This window comes from Neodiprion virginianus, chromosome 5, assembly GCF_021901495.1.
Source record: "Neodiprion virginianus isolate iyNeoVirg1 chromosome 5, iyNeoVirg1.1, whole genome shotgun sequence".
In the NCBI taxonomy this organism is placed as follows: domain Eukaryota; kingdom Metazoa; phylum Arthropoda; class Insecta; order Hymenoptera; family Diprionidae; genus Neodiprion; species Neodiprion virginianus.
The window spans coordinates 25,882,740-25,902,965 of record NC_060881.1 but is presented as its reverse complement, the minus strand read 5'-3'; the positions used below and the strand labels follow the sequence as shown (position 1 = coordinate 25,902,965).

At 38.5% G+C, this 20,226-nt stretch overlaps 4 protein-coding genes across 10 annotated transcripts; 1 reads left to right on the top strand and 3 right to left on the bottom strand.

Annotated features, from left to right (window-relative positions):
- Positions 1-1,619: 1,619 nt before the first annotated feature.
- On the bottom strand, positions 1,620-9,070 carry LOC124305722 (FAM172 family protein homolog CG10038). 4 transcript variants are annotated; one of them, XR_006908426.1, is made up of 8 exons: positions 8,735-9,070; positions 8,451-8,566; positions 7,952-8,284; positions 7,727-7,846; positions 7,408-7,512; positions 2,858-2,942; positions 2,402-2,693; positions 1,620-2,155 (listed from the first exon to the last, which is right to left on the bottom strand). XR_006908426.1 is itself a non-coding variant. In XM_046765421.1 (7 exons), exons 1-7 carry the CDS (start codon positions 8,856-8,858, stop codon positions 2,593-2,595), a joined length of 984 nt encoding a protein of 327 aa, XP_046621377.1. In that variant the 5' UTR covers positions 8,859-9,070; the 3' UTR covers positions 1,620-2,592. The 4 variants fall into 4 exon arrangements, 2 of the variants coding, with proteins under 2 accessions (XP_046621377.1, XP_046621378.1); XR_006908427.1 differs by having other exon boundaries at positions 2,530-2,693; XM_046765421.1 differs by having other exon boundaries at positions 1,620-2,693.
- Positions 9,071-9,210: 140 nt separating this feature from the next.
- Positions 9,211-11,841, bottom strand: LOC124305726 (2-iminobutanoate/2-iminopropanoate deaminase). Of its 2 annotated transcripts, none has more exons than XM_046765427.1 (5): positions 11,589-11,841; positions 10,241-10,401; positions 9,902-9,970; positions 9,750-9,805; positions 9,211-9,431 (listed from the first exon to the last, which is right to left on the bottom strand). In XM_046765427.1, the coding sequence occupies exons 1-5, from the start codon at positions 11,654-11,656 to the stop codon at positions 9,354-9,356; spliced, it is 432 nt and encodes a 143-aa protein (XP_046621383.1). In that variant the 5' UTR covers positions 11,657-11,841; the 3' UTR covers positions 9,211-9,353. The 2 variants fall into 2 exon arrangements, with proteins under 2 accessions (XP_046621383.1, XP_046621384.1); XM_046765428.1 differs by lacking the exon at positions 11,589-11,841 and adding an exon at positions 10,882-11,037.
- A 91-nt stretch (positions 11,842-11,932) lies between these two features.
- LOC124305720 (ribonucleases P/MRP protein subunit POP1) lies at positions 11,933-15,796 on the top strand. Its single transcript, XM_046765418.1, has 3 exons — positions 11,933-12,295; positions 12,580-14,034; positions 14,264-15,796. The coding sequence occupies exons 1-3, from the start codon at positions 12,172-12,174 to the stop codon at positions 15,307-15,309; spliced, it is 2,625 nt and encodes an 874-aa protein (XP_046621374.1). The 5' UTR covers positions 11,933-12,171; the 3' UTR covers positions 15,310-15,796.
- On the bottom strand, positions 15,444-19,613 carry LOC124305723 (acyl-protein thioesterase 1). 3 transcript variants are annotated; one of them, XM_046765424.1, is made up of 8 exons: positions 19,370-19,613; positions 18,992-19,023; positions 18,483-18,747; positions 18,345-18,410; positions 17,889-17,936; positions 17,485-17,731; positions 17,245-17,409; positions 15,444-17,106 (listed from the first exon to the last, which is right to left on the bottom strand). In XM_046765424.1, exons 4-8 carry the CDS (start codon positions 18,389-18,391, stop codon positions 17,059-17,061), a joined length of 555 nt encoding a protein of 184 aa, XP_046621380.1. In that variant the 5' UTR covers positions 18,392-18,410; positions 18,483-18,747; positions 18,992-19,023; positions 19,370-19,613; the 3' UTR covers positions 15,444-17,058. The 3 variants fall into 3 exon arrangements, with proteins under 3 accessions (XP_046621380.1, XP_046621381.1, XP_046621379.1); XM_046765425.1 differs by having other exon boundaries at positions 18,483-18,744; XM_046765423.1 differs by lacking the exon at positions 18,483-18,747.
- Between the last annotated feature and the right edge of the window lie 613 nt (positions 19,614-20,226).

Genomic DNA, 20,226 nt, shown 5'->3' with positions numbered 1-20,226 from the left:
ATCGCTACGGTTTGTTGGTTGTCGCATGGGTGATGGATGGCCCAGTGACGTCAAGGCGCATTTTTAGCCCTGCAGTCTATGCCTCCGGGCGCAGCAACCCCTCGAAAAGTTATTACCGTTACATATCATCCATCGCCTCGAACACGCCACATCGGATAATCTACTCTGAGCATTTTATTTTTGGCAATTTCAACTTTTTTCGCATAATTTTTCTCCATCTTCGACTCGACGCAATTCAAATTCATTCACGCTGCAAGTACGTTGTTCATCAATGTTTGTACTGTTACTCGATAGTTGTACCTTTAACTTTTTTTTCATTTCACAACACTTGAAGTAAACCGCGAACGCAGCTGTTGTAGCAACGTAAACCGTGTAATCATTATTGTAGCAAAAATCACCGTACGAGACGTTTCAACTGCATCATGCATATAAATTAATGTACAAGGAGAAGATGACCCGGCGCAATGTAGAAGTCTGACAAATCCAGTGTGGAATATTAATGAAAGACCGATAGAGTGGAACGACTCGACTATGATCGCAGTGATTATAGATATTCGTCTTGCAATTATACAGCAGTCCTTTAACTTTCTCTTTATACCATGCATACCAACATCCACATAGTAACCGGTGTACATATGTAAAGAATACAAGTATCCAGGTACATAGCAGTAACAGCGATAAAATCTAATCTTTTGCGCGCATATATATATATATATATATATATATATATATATATATATATATATATATATATATATATATATATATAACTAAACCGCAGCGATAAAAAATGAATGCTATTGCAAGTAAGTGACGTCGATCCCTGGATGGTCTTTCCCAGATAATTCCAACGATTTATGCCGTATGCCAGCGTATATCTCAGTAATATATTTTTTTGTCTATTTATATTTACTTGCCGATGGAACGGGGGCAAGATTTTTTTTTTTTTTTTTTTTATTCTTCTCTTTACCATTCGCGAGATTATTTTCCGATATATACGTGTATGTATAAGATTGTTTCGGTCACGTCTGGCTTACGGATCATTTATATATGAGGCAATATGAGATCGGTATCTCCTGCCTCGGAATAGTTTTTTTTCTCCTCTATCCTCCCCATCTTCTTTGGGTTTCATTTTTCCCCCGCCCCGACCAGGTTTCTTTTTTTTATTCCTTCTCTCGGTTTTTTGGGGAAAGTTTTGGTTGCTGAGCGATGATATTTTTATGGCTACTGATAAGGGCAATTGTCCCTTCCTCCTCCCTCGTTTCTTCCTTCCCTTCTCTCTCTCTCTCTCTCTCTCTCTCTCTCTCTCTCTCTCTCTCTCTCTCTCTCCGTCACCATTGTTCGCGATAGTTTTCATGCAGTATACCTTATATGCTGTTATTCTTTTTTCTTTCTAGTCTTTCTGTCTTCCTTCTCTCAAGCCAAGCTTTATCACTTCTGTGGCAATAACAGTTTATTCCCGTTATCTCGACTCATACGAAACTGCCTGTTTAATTATGATGTATATCTATTTCAGCGAAGACTCGAAATAGTAGGTAGCTTGAAGCATTTTTGCTTCTTATTCAAATATTTCGATTATTAAGACTTCGGTAGGTGAATTAAAAATTTAACAAGCAGAATATCAGATATGTATTTTCATTCCGATTCTTGAAAATTACTGTATTTGTCGGGATGCGATAAAAGATTTTATCTCCTTTCAATTTCAGTTATAAATTTTCCTTCCTTCGTTATCGCCGATGATTTAAAAACGATTTGATGAAAAATTTCGATCCCATATACAGATAAATATTGCATGCACGTAATAGTTTATACATAGATAATTAAATCCTCGCAGGGCAGATGCGTATATTCACGTATAAGTAATAACGAGCAGGGTGCGTCAGTTTTTCGGAAGGTTATTCTCACCGGCTAAGGCAATCATTTTATTATTGTGTAACATCATGCCCATTGTCGTTACATTGACACTATAATTTGTGCCGCCGGCCGAGAACGCCGGTAATACAATTACAACCCCATAACGAAATTACGCTTTGACGCTTGCACGATGGCAGGACTGTTTTGTGTCCGCCAAGTTCTACCATTGAGGTACACAGTTGATATTTCCCTGCATCCCCTCGTCTGTCGGTAGTGATGATAAAAAAAAAAAAAAAGGAATCTGCAAGTAAATGAGTACATTTTTATCTACTATTATTCGGCATGTAAATATTTTTGTCAATTTTCCACTTGCACGTGGATGAATGTAATCGTTTTTTCGCCACTTTTGAAAAAATTTTTGCTGATAAAATTTTAAAATGTTTCGTCGAATACACACATGTCGCGTAATGATAATAAAATTATACCTATACAATTAGGAAAATATTTTGCAAGAGCGCTGTTCAAGAATCAAAAAACTGTTGCTTACATCAAATGTGCAGGTATCTTGAAAAGCGATTAATTTATAAGTATAATCGGGATGCATATCAAAATCACACACACACACACACACGTGGGTAAATTGATATCACGATTATTGCTATACAAAATACGCACATTATAGTGTAAAAAAAAAAAAAAATATGAAGACAAAATCGAAAACTGGAGATTCGGAATCGTTTAGAGATCGGATTTTCCTCTCGCCTCGTTGAACCTCTCCTCTACGAATTGGAAAAGGGACTCCATGCAGGAGTACGACGTCATCTCGTGGATCGCATGTCCTGGAAAAAATAAAATAAGAGGAAAAAATACATTTGGCAAAACGGAACGCGAATATAAAGTAAAATGATAATAAAAATTGAATCAAATGAAAACGACGATGCATGCCAACTAAAAAATCTTTGCTATGAACGTATATGGCACGTGTTCAAGGATGACCGCTCACCCGCAGAACACCGTTCGATGTCACCGTCAGGCGATCGCTCCGGGGTGTCCAGGGGCTTCTCTGAGGATACCCAATTTCGCGCCACCTGCAACCGCAAGACCGCAACTTTGAAACAAGACGAGAAGGAAGACTCTGACTCTTCACATCCTTCCGACGTTATTTCTTTTTTCTTTTTTTGTTTTTTTGGCTTTTATAATTTCTTCCTTTCCTCCTCAATATTTCAGACCTGCCAACGGTCCCCCTTTTTTTCCTGCGGTCTTTCATTCATTCGATACACGTATAATATACACGATGCGTAAGTCCACCTGTAGGTAAAGTAAGTTTTATAAAATCCTCGACTAAAGTGAAACTCAGCGTTTTCTAATCCGTTGAACGATGGGTAATAGGAAATGCAATGTTAAACGATAATTGATCAAAGTCTCTTCGTTGCGAATAAGAAAAAAAAAAAAAAAGGAGAGGGCAAATTGACATATCCGGGAGAATGGAAAAGGCAATATGGATTCAGTGCCAATGAAATGTGTGCGGATACCTGTGCGTTTAATATCGGAGCGTCATCTAGCTGGCCAATTAATTAGAGTGACGAGGTAAACAGTTAGCCGACAGTCCACAGTGACGAGGAGACGTAAACTTTGGTACCTACTTTGAGTAAATACAATCCGTACATTTCCCGTGGGATACGTACGAACGTGAGTAGGTACATATACACGCACACATACAAACACACGTTATACAACCAGATACGGGATTGCATTCAATGCATGTACGTATATCCTGAGTATGCAATGATATCTGAATTTTACTGATCAAGCAAGTGCACCGCGGATCCATTTAAACGTGCATTGCACACAGCCGAGTGTCCTGCACCGTTTCGTGTACCCAAATCTGTTTACCTTACGCTGTCCGTTTCGCGTACAAACACGGCAGCTTTCCTACCACGCACACACGCGCAAATGCGTGCGTACATTTACGTAGCTAAAACGCAACCCCGGCCCGTTTTCTCGGTGCGCAATAACGCAGCGGGATATTCGTTGTGACAAACATTTCCCCGCACGCGATTTGCGTGATTGGCAAACACCCACATGATTTAATGCCGAGAGTTTAGCAGCTGGGTTATCCAAAGTTGTTTGGGCTACAATGTTTACTTTATTTTGCTTTTTGTTTTCTTTCGACTAAATCGTCAGTGCGCTTTTAGTCATGGATATAAAAGTATCTTTCATACTACGGCATATTTATTTTTGAACGTATTCCGGGTTCGGGCAAACAGCTGGATAATTATTTGAATTGAGAATCAAGTACTCAATGATGATGTACCGTTAAACTTGACGTCCAGCTTTTGAAAGATTCATCATTTTTGTACACTTCTTGACGAAACTTCGGGTAAACTGTTCACGATTATCGAAATTCGATCATTCGAAAACTTCATGAGTTCCTATTTGAACCGAATTTTAAGACACTCCGGATAGCTAATGAAAACTACCTGGAATGCTGGAAAATCATGAAAAATCAATGAAAATCACTTGGCAAACTGGCAATCGTCGGAAGTACGTGATCGGATAGAAGACACTGAAAATACGTTGATGAATTGAACTCATTTGGCATTTTCCGAAAGACTTTCAACGATTTTCGTAACGCCCAACGCTTGCCGCGCAATTTTTTAAGCGCTATCACGTGTGATTTCAGCTTATTCGCAATGATTTGCAATTATTTCAACGATCCCGATTGATTTACCCTCAATATTTCAGAGTATACATATTTCGATTATTCAGATTCCTTCGATTTACAATTTGACTTCCATCTGTTAAATCAATTACTTCCTATCGATAGTATATTCTGACCTATTAATTAATCCAGTATTATAATTTCCGTTTCCGGGTTGATCGCGTGTTTCGAAGTCGGCGTGTATAAGCTGTGCCCACGTATACATATAGCCGGGGTTGAGAGTGCCGTCGGTGATATTCAGGAGCGAGAGATCCCATTAGGCATTAGTGGGCTCTATAGAAATAGCGGACCAAGTCGTTGGGTGGATGAACATTAGTTCCTGGCGAGCCCGGCACTCGGGCACTCCGATCTCTTGGAACCTCACCGAGGGAAGCAGCCACTCCACTCGACTCGCGACTCGACTCCGAGAAGAGAAGAGAAGAGAAGAGACGAGGAGAAGAGAAGAGCGTCCCGGGCATTGTCAGCGCCCGACATTCATATCGAATCCCTCTTCCTCTCTTTCTCTCTTTCCGTCTCCCTCGCCCATCCCCTATACTCGCAAAAGCGCCGATGTGTATATGCCAGGCACATATATCTGTTCCAGATGCAGACACGTACCTCGCCTTATCCTAAAACGAGACCCGCGGAGTCCCGAGTAGAGGTAAACGAGCCGGTGAACCATATCCCGAGGGCCACCCGTGCGGCCTCTGCGGCAACGGCGAAGGTAACTCGAGACCCGGAAAGTTCCTTGGAACTTGATACCTGTACCCCGTTTTTCGGGAATTTCACCTAGCGCGGATATGATTCCCTATAGGAAATTAACTACTCATAATCTAGGATTTTTTAAACCCGATCACCGAACACAACATACGTACTTCACTCTTGTATCTGTGTTACGAGTATGAAGATCGGGACTTCAACGGAAATGAGGTTTTTTTCGATATTAAAAGAAAATTGACTCACTTTAAGTGGATAGACTCTGCCGATATTTAAAGTAGATTACCCGCGTCATATTTAATATGTAAACTGACAATTTGAATGAATGGCGCGTAAATGATTGCCACTTTGATACGCTGGTGAAAATGAGCCCTACTTATCATTGGCTAGAGACTTATGACGTAGGTTAAGTATTATCCTGTAACGAAAGTACGACCAGCTACACAACTTTTGATATAAACGTGAGTAAGTTGCTGCGTTTACACGAGGGATTCGTTGCACAAATGACTACTAGTAGTTGAAAAACAGTACAATACACCTGTACACATGTATGCTTTTCCGAAAATCATTTTCGCGTCCAATTCCCATGGTCGAAAATATTTCGACGCTCCTGTAATACACGGTCTAATTTCCCTTGAGAGATTGCGTCGGATATAAATGTACCCACCATACCTACCTACCCTTGTAAATACGCGCGATTCCTAATTACCGCCTTATATTCACTCGGCTACCCGCCTTCTCGATGAAAAAATAAATAAATGAAAAAATAGATATATCCACCCGCTAAAATCGAGTTGCTACGCCTCGTACTTCTATACATTATACATACATATACTTCCCTGCGGCAGCAGGACAAAGCCAGAACAAAGCGTACATACCCGGGGTGCACTTGCCTACGAAGAAGGCTAATACACCAGAAGTCACGCTGTGCCGCCCCACAATGTGGACAACGAGCCTCACAGATGGACAAGTTGACTAAAAATTTCTCAATTTTAATGGTCCCGATCAATTGCCGTATCATTCCGTCCCTTTATTCCTCCGCCTCTCTTGCTCTCACTCGCCAACTCTTTCTTCTCTGATATTTGTTAGGGGAGTTTTTTGCGAAACTCGCCGATGAACGCCAGCAACTAGGCAACCAAAGTTACATTTTCTAATCCTACATATTTTAAAATGTAGCTCGTGTTGTCCATATGCTGGCGTTTAGTGGCAAGTTTCACAAAAAGCTGCCAATAGAATCGACTTGAATTTGTTGCAAAGTAGACAGCTAATTTCAAATTGTTCCGGACGATCTTGACTTTTTGATTTAAAAGATTCCAGATAACAAAGTCACTTCATACGATTAAAAAGACTCGCTTTACGAGTAGCTCATACATTCATTTGGTGAATTTAGGTATCCTATTATTCAAACTTGACTGTAGTAAGAGGTGAAGTCTGAGGGAAAAATCGAACAGAACGAATTGAAGTTGGCATACGTGAAGAGTTAACTGTGCACAAGTGGTCTCTGGGAGCTCAATGTCATCGGCAAACACTAAAAACACTAAGTAGGCAGTGCGATATGGTATTAAGGCTATACAACGAGGGCTCTCGGTGGCGACGGAGGAAGCTAATAAAAGGAAGTCATGCGGTTTCATTGTTGTTTATGACAATACAATACGCGGCGCATATGCGCGATGGTTGGTGCAGCGGAGTTATACCCTGAAGTAGGTATAGGAACCCGAATCCGTTATGAGAAGGTTTGGCTCGCGCCGTGATGTAATGCATCTTACACGTATTGTAGATTACATGGTTCCGCATATCGTCGCGTTTCAGCTGCTTACACGGGGACGAAACCTGTAATGCCGTCTAAAGGTCTTCCGTCACTAATTCTCTGCAATTACGTTTTGACATTTGAAGAAACAGTCCGCGCAACTTGCCCCCAATCACGGAATCCCCGCATCGATCGCGTCCCTATTCCTGCGTGTCCTTATCCCTGGAGAACGTAGCACCGACTCGATGTTAATTACAATTGGGGGAAGTCGCTTTCTTACCAACGATAAACATAGTTTCTTAGTTTTTTTTTTGTCTAATTTCGCAGAGTTCGTTGTATGATGTAATGTACCGATTACTGCTTTCTAGACTCTCTAATTTCGACTTACCTTCAAAATGTGTTTTGTGTCTTTTGCTGAAGTAATCATGTGCACAGAGTCGGTTAGCCCGACGGCAAATACTCTGCGTCGAAATTCTTCCGCATGGTCTACGGCCTGCACACAAAACAATAACATTAAAAAATAATTAAGTATAATTATACATGAAATTGATACGAAACGATACGATATCAAGTGAAAAAGAGCAGAAAACAATTCTTAATCAACAATCAATGGTGAATCACTCGCAGTCGTTGAATTTGTTCACCGATATATCGAAGAGAGAGAACAAATGGAGAATCATTTTTCAAATCATTATAACGCTACTTACCAATTTAACGACGCAAACGCCACCGTAGCTGTGCGCAACGATTGCTACGTGCTTCGCATTCGAGGGCTCGATGTACTGCTTCCAGACGGTTTCGACGTGACTATGAGGATCCTGGCTACCCTGAAATCGAACAGGCAGAGATTAGAATCACCTGGATTTGGAGTCCGAGTTGCATTTAAGGTGCATTAAGCATAATTCCTACGACTGAGTGTAAATCATCGTTACCGGTATTTCAGTCGGCTTTCCGTTTACGGTACGGAAATTGTCGTTTGTGTTGAGAACCATTACCGCGTATCCAAGCTCTCGTGCTTTTCTTATGTAAGGCAACTGCGTGCCGGTCTCTAGATTGTCGTTTATAATTAATCGCCTTGCCCATTGACCGGCTCTCACAACTCCGCTGCCATGTATCAATATCATAAGCTTGTCGTTCAGCAATGCGTCTTCGCTAACGAATATGAACGACTTTAGCTCCGGTGCCTTTGACGACGCCTCCTTCGGCACGAACAATTTTTTCAGACCTTCTTTCTCTAGGAGGTCGTAGATGTGCAAATCAATTACCTGCAACAGTAAACTTTGCTCAACATTTTTTAAAGCTAAAAAAACAATGTGCTTAATTTTTACTGATACACATTCATCAAGAACCTAGTTATGGGCGAAGCGTCACAATCCTTCGTTTATAAGAGGTATATAATACATATATATTCACTGGATTAAATTCATCTACCTGACCGAGCGCTTCGTATCGTTTCTGATTGTAAGCATGGTCTTCGGTAACGTTAAACTCGAATCCAACGTCAGTAGTGAGGCCGGTGCTTTGATCAAGCTTTCGAAGTTTCCCGCCTGTAAATACAAGATAAGCGACATTTTATTAAGCCCATTCGTTTGCATTTCAGGGCGAAAGGGGGCGCTGTAATCGATCGCAGCGTCCAACGCGCATGGCACGAAACTGTTTATTAACAAATACATGATACGTGACTATCAGATGTAATCAGCCCGTAAAACTCATACCTTCATCAAAAGCGTATCCAAAATCTTTCAGCGTTGTAGGAAATACAGGATCAGTCATTACTGCCAGTTTCGTAAACTCCCAGTTCACAATACTGCTAAAAATGCGACGTATCACCCTAAACATGGGACTGAAAAATACTACAGAAATACAGGCGTGTAGTCTTGCCGCGTTTTTGATTCTCGCAGATCACTTGAGGTGGAGCCACCTCGCGGACGGAATCGCCACACCAGCTCCTATCGCATGCTCAACATGTTTGACGACATTACCGACGATACTTGGGTGCGTGGTGTTTGTCAGGTTGCTTGCGATCATTTGTAAAATGTGGCATCTGAAACACTCATTTCGAATCTCATTGCGCGGCATGAGGATTGAGGATTTTGTGAGAAATGTTTCCCTATAACGGGGGAAAAAATTCCCAAAACTTACAGTACATACATCATTTTTGTTATTAGAATGATTATTATCGTTATTGTTGTTGATCTTTTTTTTTTTTTTTGTATACAGTTTATTACTTTTTCTTGAAACTACGAAATGCAGAAAAATAAAGCCTAGGAAGATGACGTTCGAAAAAAATCTGCGTCAGATTTTCCTCCATATTCAGAGCTTTGCTGATTTCAGTCAACTGGCACTTGAAGACCCACCGACCGTTTTCACTTCACCAGTCAATGCAATTGCCTCGATTTCAACCTTCGCCCCCTGAAAACGAGTGATCGCACTTTTGATTAATTTTCATGAATCTACCTTGATTACGAATCATGAATTCACGATCGGTTGCACCCCACATTTTTTGAACAATTGGATATTTAGATTAAAGGAATACCGTACAGTAGTACCTGGATTGATCGAATGAACGATTTTTACAGAATCAATTTTTATCAACCCTAAGAATATCATAACTATGGTATACAATTCTTACCGTTACGGGATACATGTTGTAAAAAGCAAGCATGCTCTTTACCGAAAGCGAGATAATATTACTCAAACGAGTGACAAATTTTCAGATAAAGATCTTACCAACGGTAGCTTCCCAACCTGGAATGTGGACCTTGCTGGATAATCCTTTGTGAAAACTGTAAAAAAAAGCAAATTAAACGACCATTAACTAATTGTCGATTAGAGCATATTTGTGTTTAAAAAAATACTGTTATCAAAATAAACAAACTTACATTCCTTATAAACTTCGTTTACAGCAGAAAAATCATCGATACTGTTGAGCAGGATAGTCGTCTTTATAACTGTAGCAATAAAACATGAGTAATTTTTTAATTTATGGTTTCTCAACTGCTGACGTATGGTCTCGAAACGAACGACGTATCGCCGGCAGATAGGCAATTAGAGTTACATATGAGGTACTCCAACTACAGAGATGAGTAATGTAACTTCGGTTGCCTATCTGCCGGCGAAACACCATTCGCGTCGAGATCGGTCACCGAAAACTGATCGTATTTTATAATTATCTTTGTATTGAGTCGTTACATATTTAATGTAAAGTAATAGATAAAAACCTTTCTCAAAGTCGGAACCCGCCTCCTTTAAAATACACCCCATATTGACGAGTGCCTGACGAGCTTCTCCGGCTGCCCCACCATCGACCAGCTTCCCAGAATCCTTATCAAGCCCAAGTACTCCAGAAAGATAAACGGTTCGGTCGACTAGGACAGCTTGACTATTAACAATAAGAAAAACAATGATTAGTATCTCGAAAAAAATTTGCAAGTGGAAAAAAAAATTTTGATTTTTGTTACGTGCATCACCAATGTTTGAGGAATACAATTATCAACGTAGCATTGTTATCTACACACCGATATGCAGTAAATGTCGTGCAGAAAAGGAAAAATAGTGAGATAACTAAACATCATATTTAGACGTATCCGTTCTTAATAAAGAACAAGTAATGACAATAATTTGGCAGAAATCGAATAAACTGTATTGAATATATGTAATGTAAGTAATATGATATTGATATTCATTTTAATTCTTTTTATTTGTGATCGAAAACAGATTATTGATGCGCTTTTCGCACCGGAGTCGTCCGTAAGATGTGAATACTATGTATTATAAGAAATCGTAACTTGCACGATCAGTAAATGAATAACGAAAAACGTTCGTTAGGTAAACATACAGGTATCCTGATATTTTAACTCACTTATAAGGGCCAACGGGTTTAGGCGCTGCTGGACAAGTAATAATTTTCCGTATTATAGACGCCATGTTCTTTCAGGGCAAACCGCAGTACACTAAGAGTATAAGCGACTGACCGGCTTTCTCCAATACCGAATTATCTTTTTATTTGTATATAGGTATAATTCAATCACTCGTACATATACGTCCGCGCATGCATGTGGAATATAAGCAAGTGTTTCGCTGTCTCATTTTTCAAGTAGTGTTATGTATTCGTGCACGGTTGTGTGCAGCTCACAAACGTTGTAAATGACGACGTTTGATACACTCTGTGAACTACGACCTGTGAGCAATGGCAGTGGCGTACACATTCAGCTATGCTAGTGAACGTACAGCAATTAGTAAAGCTACTAATACCACGTGATGGAACAAATTATCAGCTATCAAATATCGGCATATTTCTGGAGTGCTTGCGAATTGATTCGTATAATTCAACATGTCCGTACAGAATTCTTCCATCCCTAAATATCACAAATTAAATTTAAAAGATATGTCATATGATGAACTATCTCAGCTCCATGACTTCATGAGTGTATGTTAAACTTTGTAGAAAAACTGTTTGAGAGAAATCTCGACCCCAAAATTTTAGACAAATATAAGTGACTGAGATTTTGTCTGTCCTTATTTTAGTCTTTGATTTCTTTATTAAAGTGCGTTGTAATTACGACTCACTTATATGGTCCGGCCGATTTTGGTGCTCTTGCAGTTGATATAATTTTTCGAATAATTTTCATCGCCATTATTACTGTATGATATACGCAGTATTATCAACCTTAAGTATGAGGTTCGTCGCGTAAGCTAGTACGGTGATATAATGATGACTGATTCGGACGGAGTCGCAATTTTCAATACGCGCAAATTGTAACGTAATATTCTGTTATTGTTCGTGCGTATCATTTAGTTCTATTCATGTTATCAGTTCAAAAGAAAAATCGAAGGCCGATCAATGATCAACATTCTTAACACTGCAATTCCAATACTGGAGATTGTGAATAACTACGCAGACATGAGAAACTAGAACTGTAATTTTCTTGCCTGCGCCTTAGTGTTAGACATCTAGGTATACACCAGAACGACATACACACGTGGTCGAAGATGAATGATACTCTTTCTTTCACGTGGTCGAGCAAGACTGAACATAACCTCAAATCAAATTTCAAAATATCGGCTCGTAGTGTTCGTTGGAAGGTACAAATGCTTGGATCAGAATCCAATTACAATTTCTCGTACAAGAATTGTCACGGAAACTTGAAGTATGGCGGAAAAGGCTCAATTCGACATATTCCTCGGTGGATCCCAGGAATTACCTGCCGAAGCACATATCATGAAACTGGCATCGGCGAGAGCGAATGAAATCGCCGCGATGACTTATTCCATAGGTAAAATATTTACCCGTCCATTATAAAATGAACCTAACCTAATCTAGATATTGTTTCGTCTCTTAACTCCTGCTTTTATTTAAATGGCTTTAATGCCTCATAACTCAGCTACCTTAACATGGAATATGTATCTTTTTCCCGGATGTATACCCAGGTTTTCCTTCCTTTTATTTCTTCCCTCATTTCCCCAACAATGCCATCAACTTGATAATACTTGAGAGTGTGAATTGCGCGGGAATTTTGAATTTTTATTAAAGAATGACCATTATGCCTTGATATTGCAGATAATCCTCAACAGACAAAATTGATATTCCAAAAACTACCGATGCATATGCGTCGCAGAATAATGTCCCACAATGCAAAGCGTATGCCAAGGAGACTACGAGAGATGCATATTCACCAAATGTCAAAGTCAGGTTTGCCACCCAAAACAAAAAGACCCTCCCGAAAGTATCGGCGAAGGCCACAGAACCTGATCGCAGAGTACAAGCGTAGGCAGGTAAAGAATGCCTGGCTTGAAACACACGTGTGGCACGCAAAAAGGTTTCACATGGTTGAAAAATGGGGTCACAGGCTCCCTGAGCACTCAAATGATCGCTGTTTTAGAGCGAGTTACAGAGCAGTAGCAAAACACTGCCTGCTACAGGACATATCTTACTATTCTTGCATTCAGCTAACTGGACCGATTAATGCGCTGAAAAAAATGCTCAAGAATCACTGCGACCCTGGCAACCTGAGCTTCACAGCAAAATCCTATATCCAGGGTAGCAGGGAGGGGAATCTAATGTTCTACAGGAAGAACGGATATCCAACATCACCTGTGGGAACTGTAGAGTTCATATGGAGGCCTGGTAACTCTGAACTAAAAACATTATGGATATGGGCGCATCCTGCATTTTATCAGCTAATATTGTCGGAGATTTGTAACAGCTTCGAGTTTAATCTTGAGTCTCCGTGCCATTCCTCAGATTCAGAGTATTCGGGTGCTGATAATTGTAGACTAGTATTACTGAAGAATTCCTTGAACAGGTTCAGACTTTGCGGTCCATTGAGTCTGGCAGTGCTCACGACTGCCCTACGTCTGCCAGAAATAAGAAAAATTCTTGACGAAGTGAGAAAATCTGAGGGAGAAGGAGATGAAGTGAAGTCACATACTACCATGGAAACAGATTCACCAAAATGTGGTGATTCGGATAGTGATGTTGAAATCGTTCAGGTTTCTAAGAAGGAAATTGAACCAATGGACGTCGAGAGCAATACTCGTATTGATAGAGATGACAACAACGAATCACTTGAGACTACTGCCCGATCATGGTATTCGGAGTATTATAGGGACTCAGAGAACATTCAGTCACTGCAAGTTCAAAAAGAGGTTTTTGAACATCTGAGGGATCTTAATTCACCCAACCAACTTCCCCCATGTGCAGTTATGGCTTTCACAGTTTTGGATCCAAGATATTTCGTCCCGACTAAACGAAATAAAGCGCAGACAAATGCAAGGACCATTGAGACGATTCCTGTTCCTCCCACACTTATTAATGTTAGTGCAATATGGGAACCCAGAATCAGAAAATCATCGGTGAAAAACTTCAAGACTACAAATGAAATAAACAAACTGAGAAGTGAAAATTTAGTTCCTGGTATTGACAATGACGATAAATATGACCAAAGCTATATTGCCAAAGTACCTATTCTTCTTATCCAAAGGCCTGGATGCGGCTATGGAGAAAAAAGTCTTGGTAAGCCATGAAAATTGCATTTATTCGATCGTTATTTAAGATTTATCTAGTCATTCTGTATGTAGTTATGACAGTTTTTGAGAATGTGACTTGTGAGCTTCTAGTATTATAACAGAAAGACTGAAAGGCAAGTAAAAATTTAAGTCCCAAGTGTATTTCTTCTATCAAACTCAAATTTTGAATTGGCATTTCAAATATTCGATTGTTTAACTGGATTAATTATTTTCAGGATTCAGTTCTGGAATCGACGTAATTTTACCATCTGGTTGGGCAACTCCGTTTTGGATCTCGTTCATTTTTCGTTGTGCCAAACCAGGAGGTTTGAGGGAATCAACATCAATTATATTTGAAAATCTTAGGTTGAATTCGCCTGATTTTAATCCGCCAGATACAGAAGCATACATAAAAGAAGCTTTGGAAAGAAAGACTAGTCTAATGGAAAAGTATTTCAGATATCCTCCAAACAGGAGATCAAATTACGTGAAACTTGGTATTTCTAGTCCATTCTTTTGCGAGTGGAATTTACTTATCAAGGAATGGACAGATATGGCAACGTTCTATGTACTCAGAGATAAGAAACTGCTTCATTTAATACAAGAAAATATCTCTCATCAATTACCATTGAACCGGCATAAGAAGTATCAACAGCTTTGTGAATCAAGTTTCGACAAAACTGTGTTCAAAGACACTAATACGTTAATAACTGTAAAGATTGTCATAGAAAGCAAAGGGTGTCCCAGAGATTTTGCCATAATCTGCTTACCCCTCTCTGAGGATTTAGAAAAATTGGGCCAAAAAAGAACCTGGGAAGGGCCTGTAGCTAAGCTAAGGAAAGACCCCAACGAATCGATTAGAAAAACTTTGAGAAGGGGTCACTTGGCGCTATTGAAACGTTTGAGAAGACAAAGAGTAAAACAGCGGATTAAAATGGAGAGTAGTGATCACAGATCGGTTGAGCCAGAGGCCAGTTCCAGCATTGCGATGTCTAAAATAATTTCGCGAAAAAAGGCTCAAAGTATTGTTGACCTGCAGGCTGAAAAGATGAAGAATCTCTATTTGCCAAATTGCAAAACGATACGAAACTCTTGCGATCGAGAAGTTATGGGATACGTGGTTAAAGGAGACTTCAGTTTTACCGAATCAAAGGGAATCGGACTGGGATACGTAACACTTCCCTCTCTGTTTAGCCTAATTAAGCAGAAAAGTAACGTAGTTCTGATCAGAAACACAAGATCTAGACAATACAGACTCGCCAGACTTAGTATACTGACATGAATAACTATTGACCTATAAATATATTGTGAATGATCAATTAACTTCAGGAGAGTAATGTACAAATGTATATAAATCAACGATTTGTTCTGGAAATTCTTAAATAGCGCATCAAGGTAACTGTAGAAACCATTTGAATGTGGCTCTAAGAGATTTATTTGAATACCTTATTTTGCTAAAACTATTACATTGTGACAGGCTATGCGCTAATTATTATGTTTCATAAATAAAATTATCGCCTACCATAAACGGAAGTATATAGTATACTGGGAAAAGAATCATGATTTTTAAAGTGTAGAAGAAGAAAGTCAAAATTCTCATCAGTTATTTGCCAGTGCGATGTACAAACAATAAACGAACTGGCAGTTCTTGTCATTTGATATTATTATTACCAGTAGTTTCCCATTGCACGTTGAGTAATTGAAATTAAATCAACAAACTAGACTTTTCCCGTTTACAAATCTAACGAAATAAAAGCCCGTGTTTAACAGGGCATTTTAAAAAATCGTGCCTTCGTTTTATTTATGATTTTTATTTTATTATTTCGATCTTATATTCGCACATAGACATGTACGTACATGCAATAAAATACACAGGTACGCCTACATGTTACTATTTTATATCTACTAGTGCTTTCATTATTATTTATTCTTCGTTTTGCCAGCAAAACTTAGCAGTCGTACTGTATACCTATTGCTACTATACAAGGTATTCGAAAGATAATACTTTTTTAACCACAATAAACAGTAATAACCCCGTGCTGGTGCTGTAAATCTATATCAGAAAACTTTGATCCAATTAACAGTAAGATTGCTATGTAGCAACTTTATTTAATGGTTCCAATGAGGATACTTCGAAATAAATTAAATAAGTACTGTAAAAATATATACTTTAAGTCTGAAAAACCTTCACCTTTGAATATCATTTTAAGAATTAGCAGGACTGCTGGTGGTGACCAAGCTATTTTGAAAAGTATTCGTTAATTTCTGTAAGTGAATATGTGTAGTTTCTAACACCGATTATAAGAAAGCATGGGGAAAAAGAGTCGAGGAATTCTTGCAAGTTTTTCGTTAACAAGACAATCAGAACAAGGTATTCATGAATAAATTTGGAAAGTAGTTTGTAAAACTTTGAGTAAATTCAATGAAAAAAATTAAATAAATTGTTAGATAGGTACTCATTGCCTATATTAATTAATAAATGGAAAGAATAAACCGAGGTTTCGAGGCCAGAAAGCTTTTGCTCAATTGCTAGGATATTCTAATTATTTCACCTATGACAGGTATCTTTTTTAACTATAATACAGTTGGGTATATTTTAACAGGATCGTTTTATTCCATTACATTAAATAGTTCTGCGATTAATAAATCGACTCTTTAATTAAATTCAATTCTAAATTTGTTCTTCGTTGGAATAATTTTCTCAAATTTACATTCACGAATGTAAAATGCACGTTTTTCTTTTTTATTGCAACGTGTTAATAAAACGTCAAATTTTGAAGTAGCCAGTTTTCTACTGAACAGAATGGTAGAAATTACCATACCTGTCGACTACAATTCATTTTCGTATTGGTTTTTGATGTTTCCCATTCCATTTGTTTTTCTTCCCTAGTATGTTTAATTAACGACTAAAAATAACGTAGCATTGGAATTATTAATTTTATTTATAATATTCATCACTCTCAATAATAATACCAATAATAGTGATTATATTATTAGTACCATCATTAATTGATACAATTAATTTAGTTTATTATGGCTTGAGAACTTTTTCAACGAACATCTTCATATCGCGCATCTCCTGAAAATTTCAATTGCACGGAATCAATTGATTTCTCATGCTCAAACCTGTAGTACAACTATCTTCAACAAGCTGCACAGATTAAACATCGCGTGGAAAAATAGTAATACATAAAAAAACAAAAAATGGGATACTCACATCGTCGCAAGATGTGTGCATCATTCCTCGATATGTTTTAAACTCTGTATTGGTCATGAACTGCTTCAACAACGACGCAGTCATCTGGCCCCACTTGTATGGAACAATTGGATCGCAATCACCGTGGCACTGCAGCAACGGGACATTTTTATTGCCAACCGCACTCTGGAACAAGATGTAAGAAATGCACTGTGCAACTGCAGCTGATATAGCATCATATTGCAATTTCTTTCAACATACGGCGGGGAACCTCTGATGCAAAGGGAGCCAAGCTGATAAAGCTATGACGCCTGCTAGAGGCTCTGGAAACGTGAGTGCACTATACATCGCCAGAGCTCCACCTTGACTAAATCCTCCGATAACGATTCTCTTCGTTGGTATACCAGCTGCGACCTCCTGAGCTATCAACGAGTGTACAACTTCCGCAGCCCTACGGATACCCTCTTCATCCTCTGGACCTGATGGATCGAGCGATCTCAGGTCAAACCTGAATTATTTAGAAATTTGAAAAGACATGGGAAATAACGCTGTACGTACCACTTTTCATTCTAGTGAAACATGAGGGAAACATAAATTACAAGTTCGCTGAAAAACAATATTAGAACATGAAATTGGCCAAATTTGTTGCAGTTATTCGATCTTACCACGAAGGCATCCGGAATCCGGCGTTCAACGTCACTGGCATAGTTGGCCTAAAAATCGAAAAAGGTGTTTTGAATTCTTGCTCTTCATAAATTCTTGTCATATGCTTCCAAAATTATTCATGTTAGTTAATTATCGACAAAAGACAGACTTATAAAAGGTTTGAACGGAACGTGTCCTAATTTCAACTTTAAAATTTATAAGTTTCTTAGGAGGGCATATCTATATAGTATAACACAATTCAATAGTAGAATTTGTTGATTGATTTCAAAGTACTACCTAATTTTCCTGGTAAATAGATATGATTTTAGCATGGCTTGACATTACACAAGCATCATTCTCTTCTATCATACTACTATCTCTATTCTTGACTGCAGATTTTATACTTTAAACATGAAAAATGATTCAGGTATATAGAAAAAAAAAATTGAACACAGTATATTAAATATCACACTCACGCAGTTGGACAAATTACTTTGACATGAGGAGATCGCACAGATCCCATCGAGCTTGCCCATCCATGTCTGGAAAATCAAATATGTTCACATAAGTATAAAAATAATAATTTCATAGTATAGAAAACTTATTCGCAGCACCAGAATATTCCACTTGCTGTATGTTCTGAGGAAATCAACCTTCTGAAATTTATGATGCATATAAATGCATGTATATATTTGTGTGGACGATACTTTAAGGTTGAATATATTTGTATACATAACGATTAAAAATTTCAATTTCCTAATCAATGCCACATCCTGTAGCGAGGAAAGAAACTCCAATCACAAGTCTTCTGTTTACAAAGCTATGTTAGAATTCTTAAAATTTGCTGTGTCAGTATATTCATTGTTGCGATAAACACTGCTGCAACAAAAAATGCATTTGAATGGACATAAATTAAAATGAATTACGCAGTCATGTATAAGTTATGTAGTAAATATGTTCAGGAGTTTTCTACCAATTGTTAGCTTACTAAAGGTGATAAAACATCATTGAAAGGTTTAATATGTAAATGGTTTATATTCTCACACGATATTCCATCTCTTGATGAATTTACTTAAACTTAAGGAATGGAAAAGTAATAGATAAGAACACGAGTTAAACTCACCCCGTGTCTCCAAGCCCATGGAGAAATATGAGCTGAAACAATACATGAGAATAATTTATTTATATTTTACTTATAACCGTCATAGAATATATGCGTAACATCAAAGTCAAAGGAGGAAAATTAGGTTAAAGACATAAACAGGGATGTTTTACAATGAAAACATAGAGCATAAAATTGCATAACTTTGATGGCAGGTAGTTTCAAGCATGACAACCTTGTTGCCGACTGGACTATGCGATCTTAAGAGGTTTCATCAGAGCCGCGCGAAGGTTATTAAGTAGTACTTATTAATTATCTACGGCGGTCAGGGGTCGCCGAGTGGATCATTATAACCAAGAAATCGGATCGTTAAAAATTGAGGAACGAGTTTTTCCTTACCGTCGCGGTGTGTCGAGCCGTTGCGGCAATTACAACCGGAGTCGTCATCCTTCGTCGTTTTTTTTCTCGTACTGTACAGAAAGGAGTGTTTGTTTTATGTTACAACCGAGGTACTTTGAACCTGAATGTTAACAGAAACTGCTCGGTGCGGGTCGTCGCGTTTTTTACTGCGTGTGTAATTTACACTTGTGTGTATATCACTGCAGCCAGGCTAGTTGACATCTTGTTAAAAGACTTAAATTCGCTTTGCGCTTAACTCCGCCACCTCGCGGCATTTTTAGAAACTAAGTAAAGCACGGAATACTTAGTCGATGATGAATCGGATGAATCTAATCGCAAAGAACGGGCAAGATACCATATACTTGTTACAGTTTCGTGCATTTACCAACAGAATTCAAAGAAGCTTGTTTCGACGTCTGATTTATTTAAAAAAATAAGCGCCTTATACCGACGGGAGGAATAAAAACCATCGATAAGAACTCGGAGATACAGACAGTGCTAATGCCTGTTATACGATAAGAGCAGTAAACTGTGATGAAAAAATTTTAAACTACTGGCAATGAGTCAATTTCACAGCGTTATATCGGCAACGACAGCTGTAAGCACACAAATGTATTTAAAAAAAAACTTGCAAAAACGACATTTGCAATTCGATGAACCCGTTTCAAATTTCTTTTCTCTCGCCTTGACAGCTAGCATTGCCGGTAAGATAGAGCGCTGTATCGTACTTTCTGAACGCTAAGTGTCTCTAATTCTAATTGTAATATATATTACCTCCGTGGTATCACAATGGTCACAGTTCATTCACAATAACTAATCTCTGCCGTAATATCGGCGAATATCATATAATAATTGTG

What these genes read in the sequence shown, in the direction of transcription:
- LOC124305720 (XM_046765418.1), top strand. Translation starts at nt 12,172, where the DNA reads ATGGCGGAAAAGGCTCAATTCGACATATTCCTCGGTGGATCCCAGGAA. An exon ending in CGCGATGACTTATTCCATAG is followed by an intron (nt 12,296 to 12,579) that starts GTAAAATATTTA and finishes TTGATATTGCAG; the next exon opens with ATAATCCTCAACAGACAAAA. An exon ending in CTATGGAGAAAAAAGTCTTG is followed by an intron (nt 14,035 to 14,263) that starts GTAAGCCATGAA and finishes AATTATTTTCAG; the next exon opens with GATTCAGTTCTGGAATCGAC.
- LOC124305723 (XM_046765423.1), bottom strand. Translation starts at nt 19,417, where the DNA reads ATGACGACTCCGGTTGTAATTGCCGCAACGGCTCGACACACCGCGACG. An exon ending in CGGCTCGACACACCGCGACG is followed by an intron (nt 19,024 to 19,369) that starts GTAAGGAAAAAC and finishes GTATTGTTTCAG; the next exon opens with CTCATATTTCTCCATGGGCT. An exon ending in GGATTCCGGATGCCTTCGTG is followed by an intron (nt 17,732 to 17,888) that starts GTAAGATCGAAT and finishes TAAATAATTCAG; the next exon opens with GTTTGACCTGAGATCGCTCG.
- LOC124305722 (XM_046765421.1), bottom strand. Translation starts at nt 8,858, where the DNA reads ATGTTTAGGGTGATACGTCGCATTTTTAGCAGTATTGTGAACTGGGAG. An exon ending in TGGATACGCTTTTGATGAAG is followed by an intron (nt 8,567 to 8,734) that starts GTATGAGTTTTA and finishes TTGTATTTACAG; the next exon opens with GCGGGAAACTTCGAAAGCTT. An exon ending in ACACAAAACACATTTTGAAG is followed by an intron (nt 2,943 to 7,407) that starts GTAAGTCGAAAT and finishes TTGCGGTTGCAG; the next exon opens with GTGGCGCGAAATTGGGTATC.
- LOC124305726 (XM_046765427.1), bottom strand. Translation starts at nt 11,656, where the DNA reads ATGGCGATGAAAATTATTCGAAAAATTATATCAACTGCAAGAGCACCA. An exon ending in AAATCGGCCGGACCATATAA is followed by an intron (nt 10,402 to 11,588) that starts GTGAGTCGTAAT and finishes TATTGTTAATAG; the next exon opens with TCAAGCTGTCCTAGTCGACC. An exon ending in AAACGAAGTTTATAAGGAAT is followed by an intron (nt 9,806 to 9,901) that starts GTAAGTTTGTTT and finishes TTTTTTTTACAG; the next exon opens with TTTTCACAAAGGATTATCCA.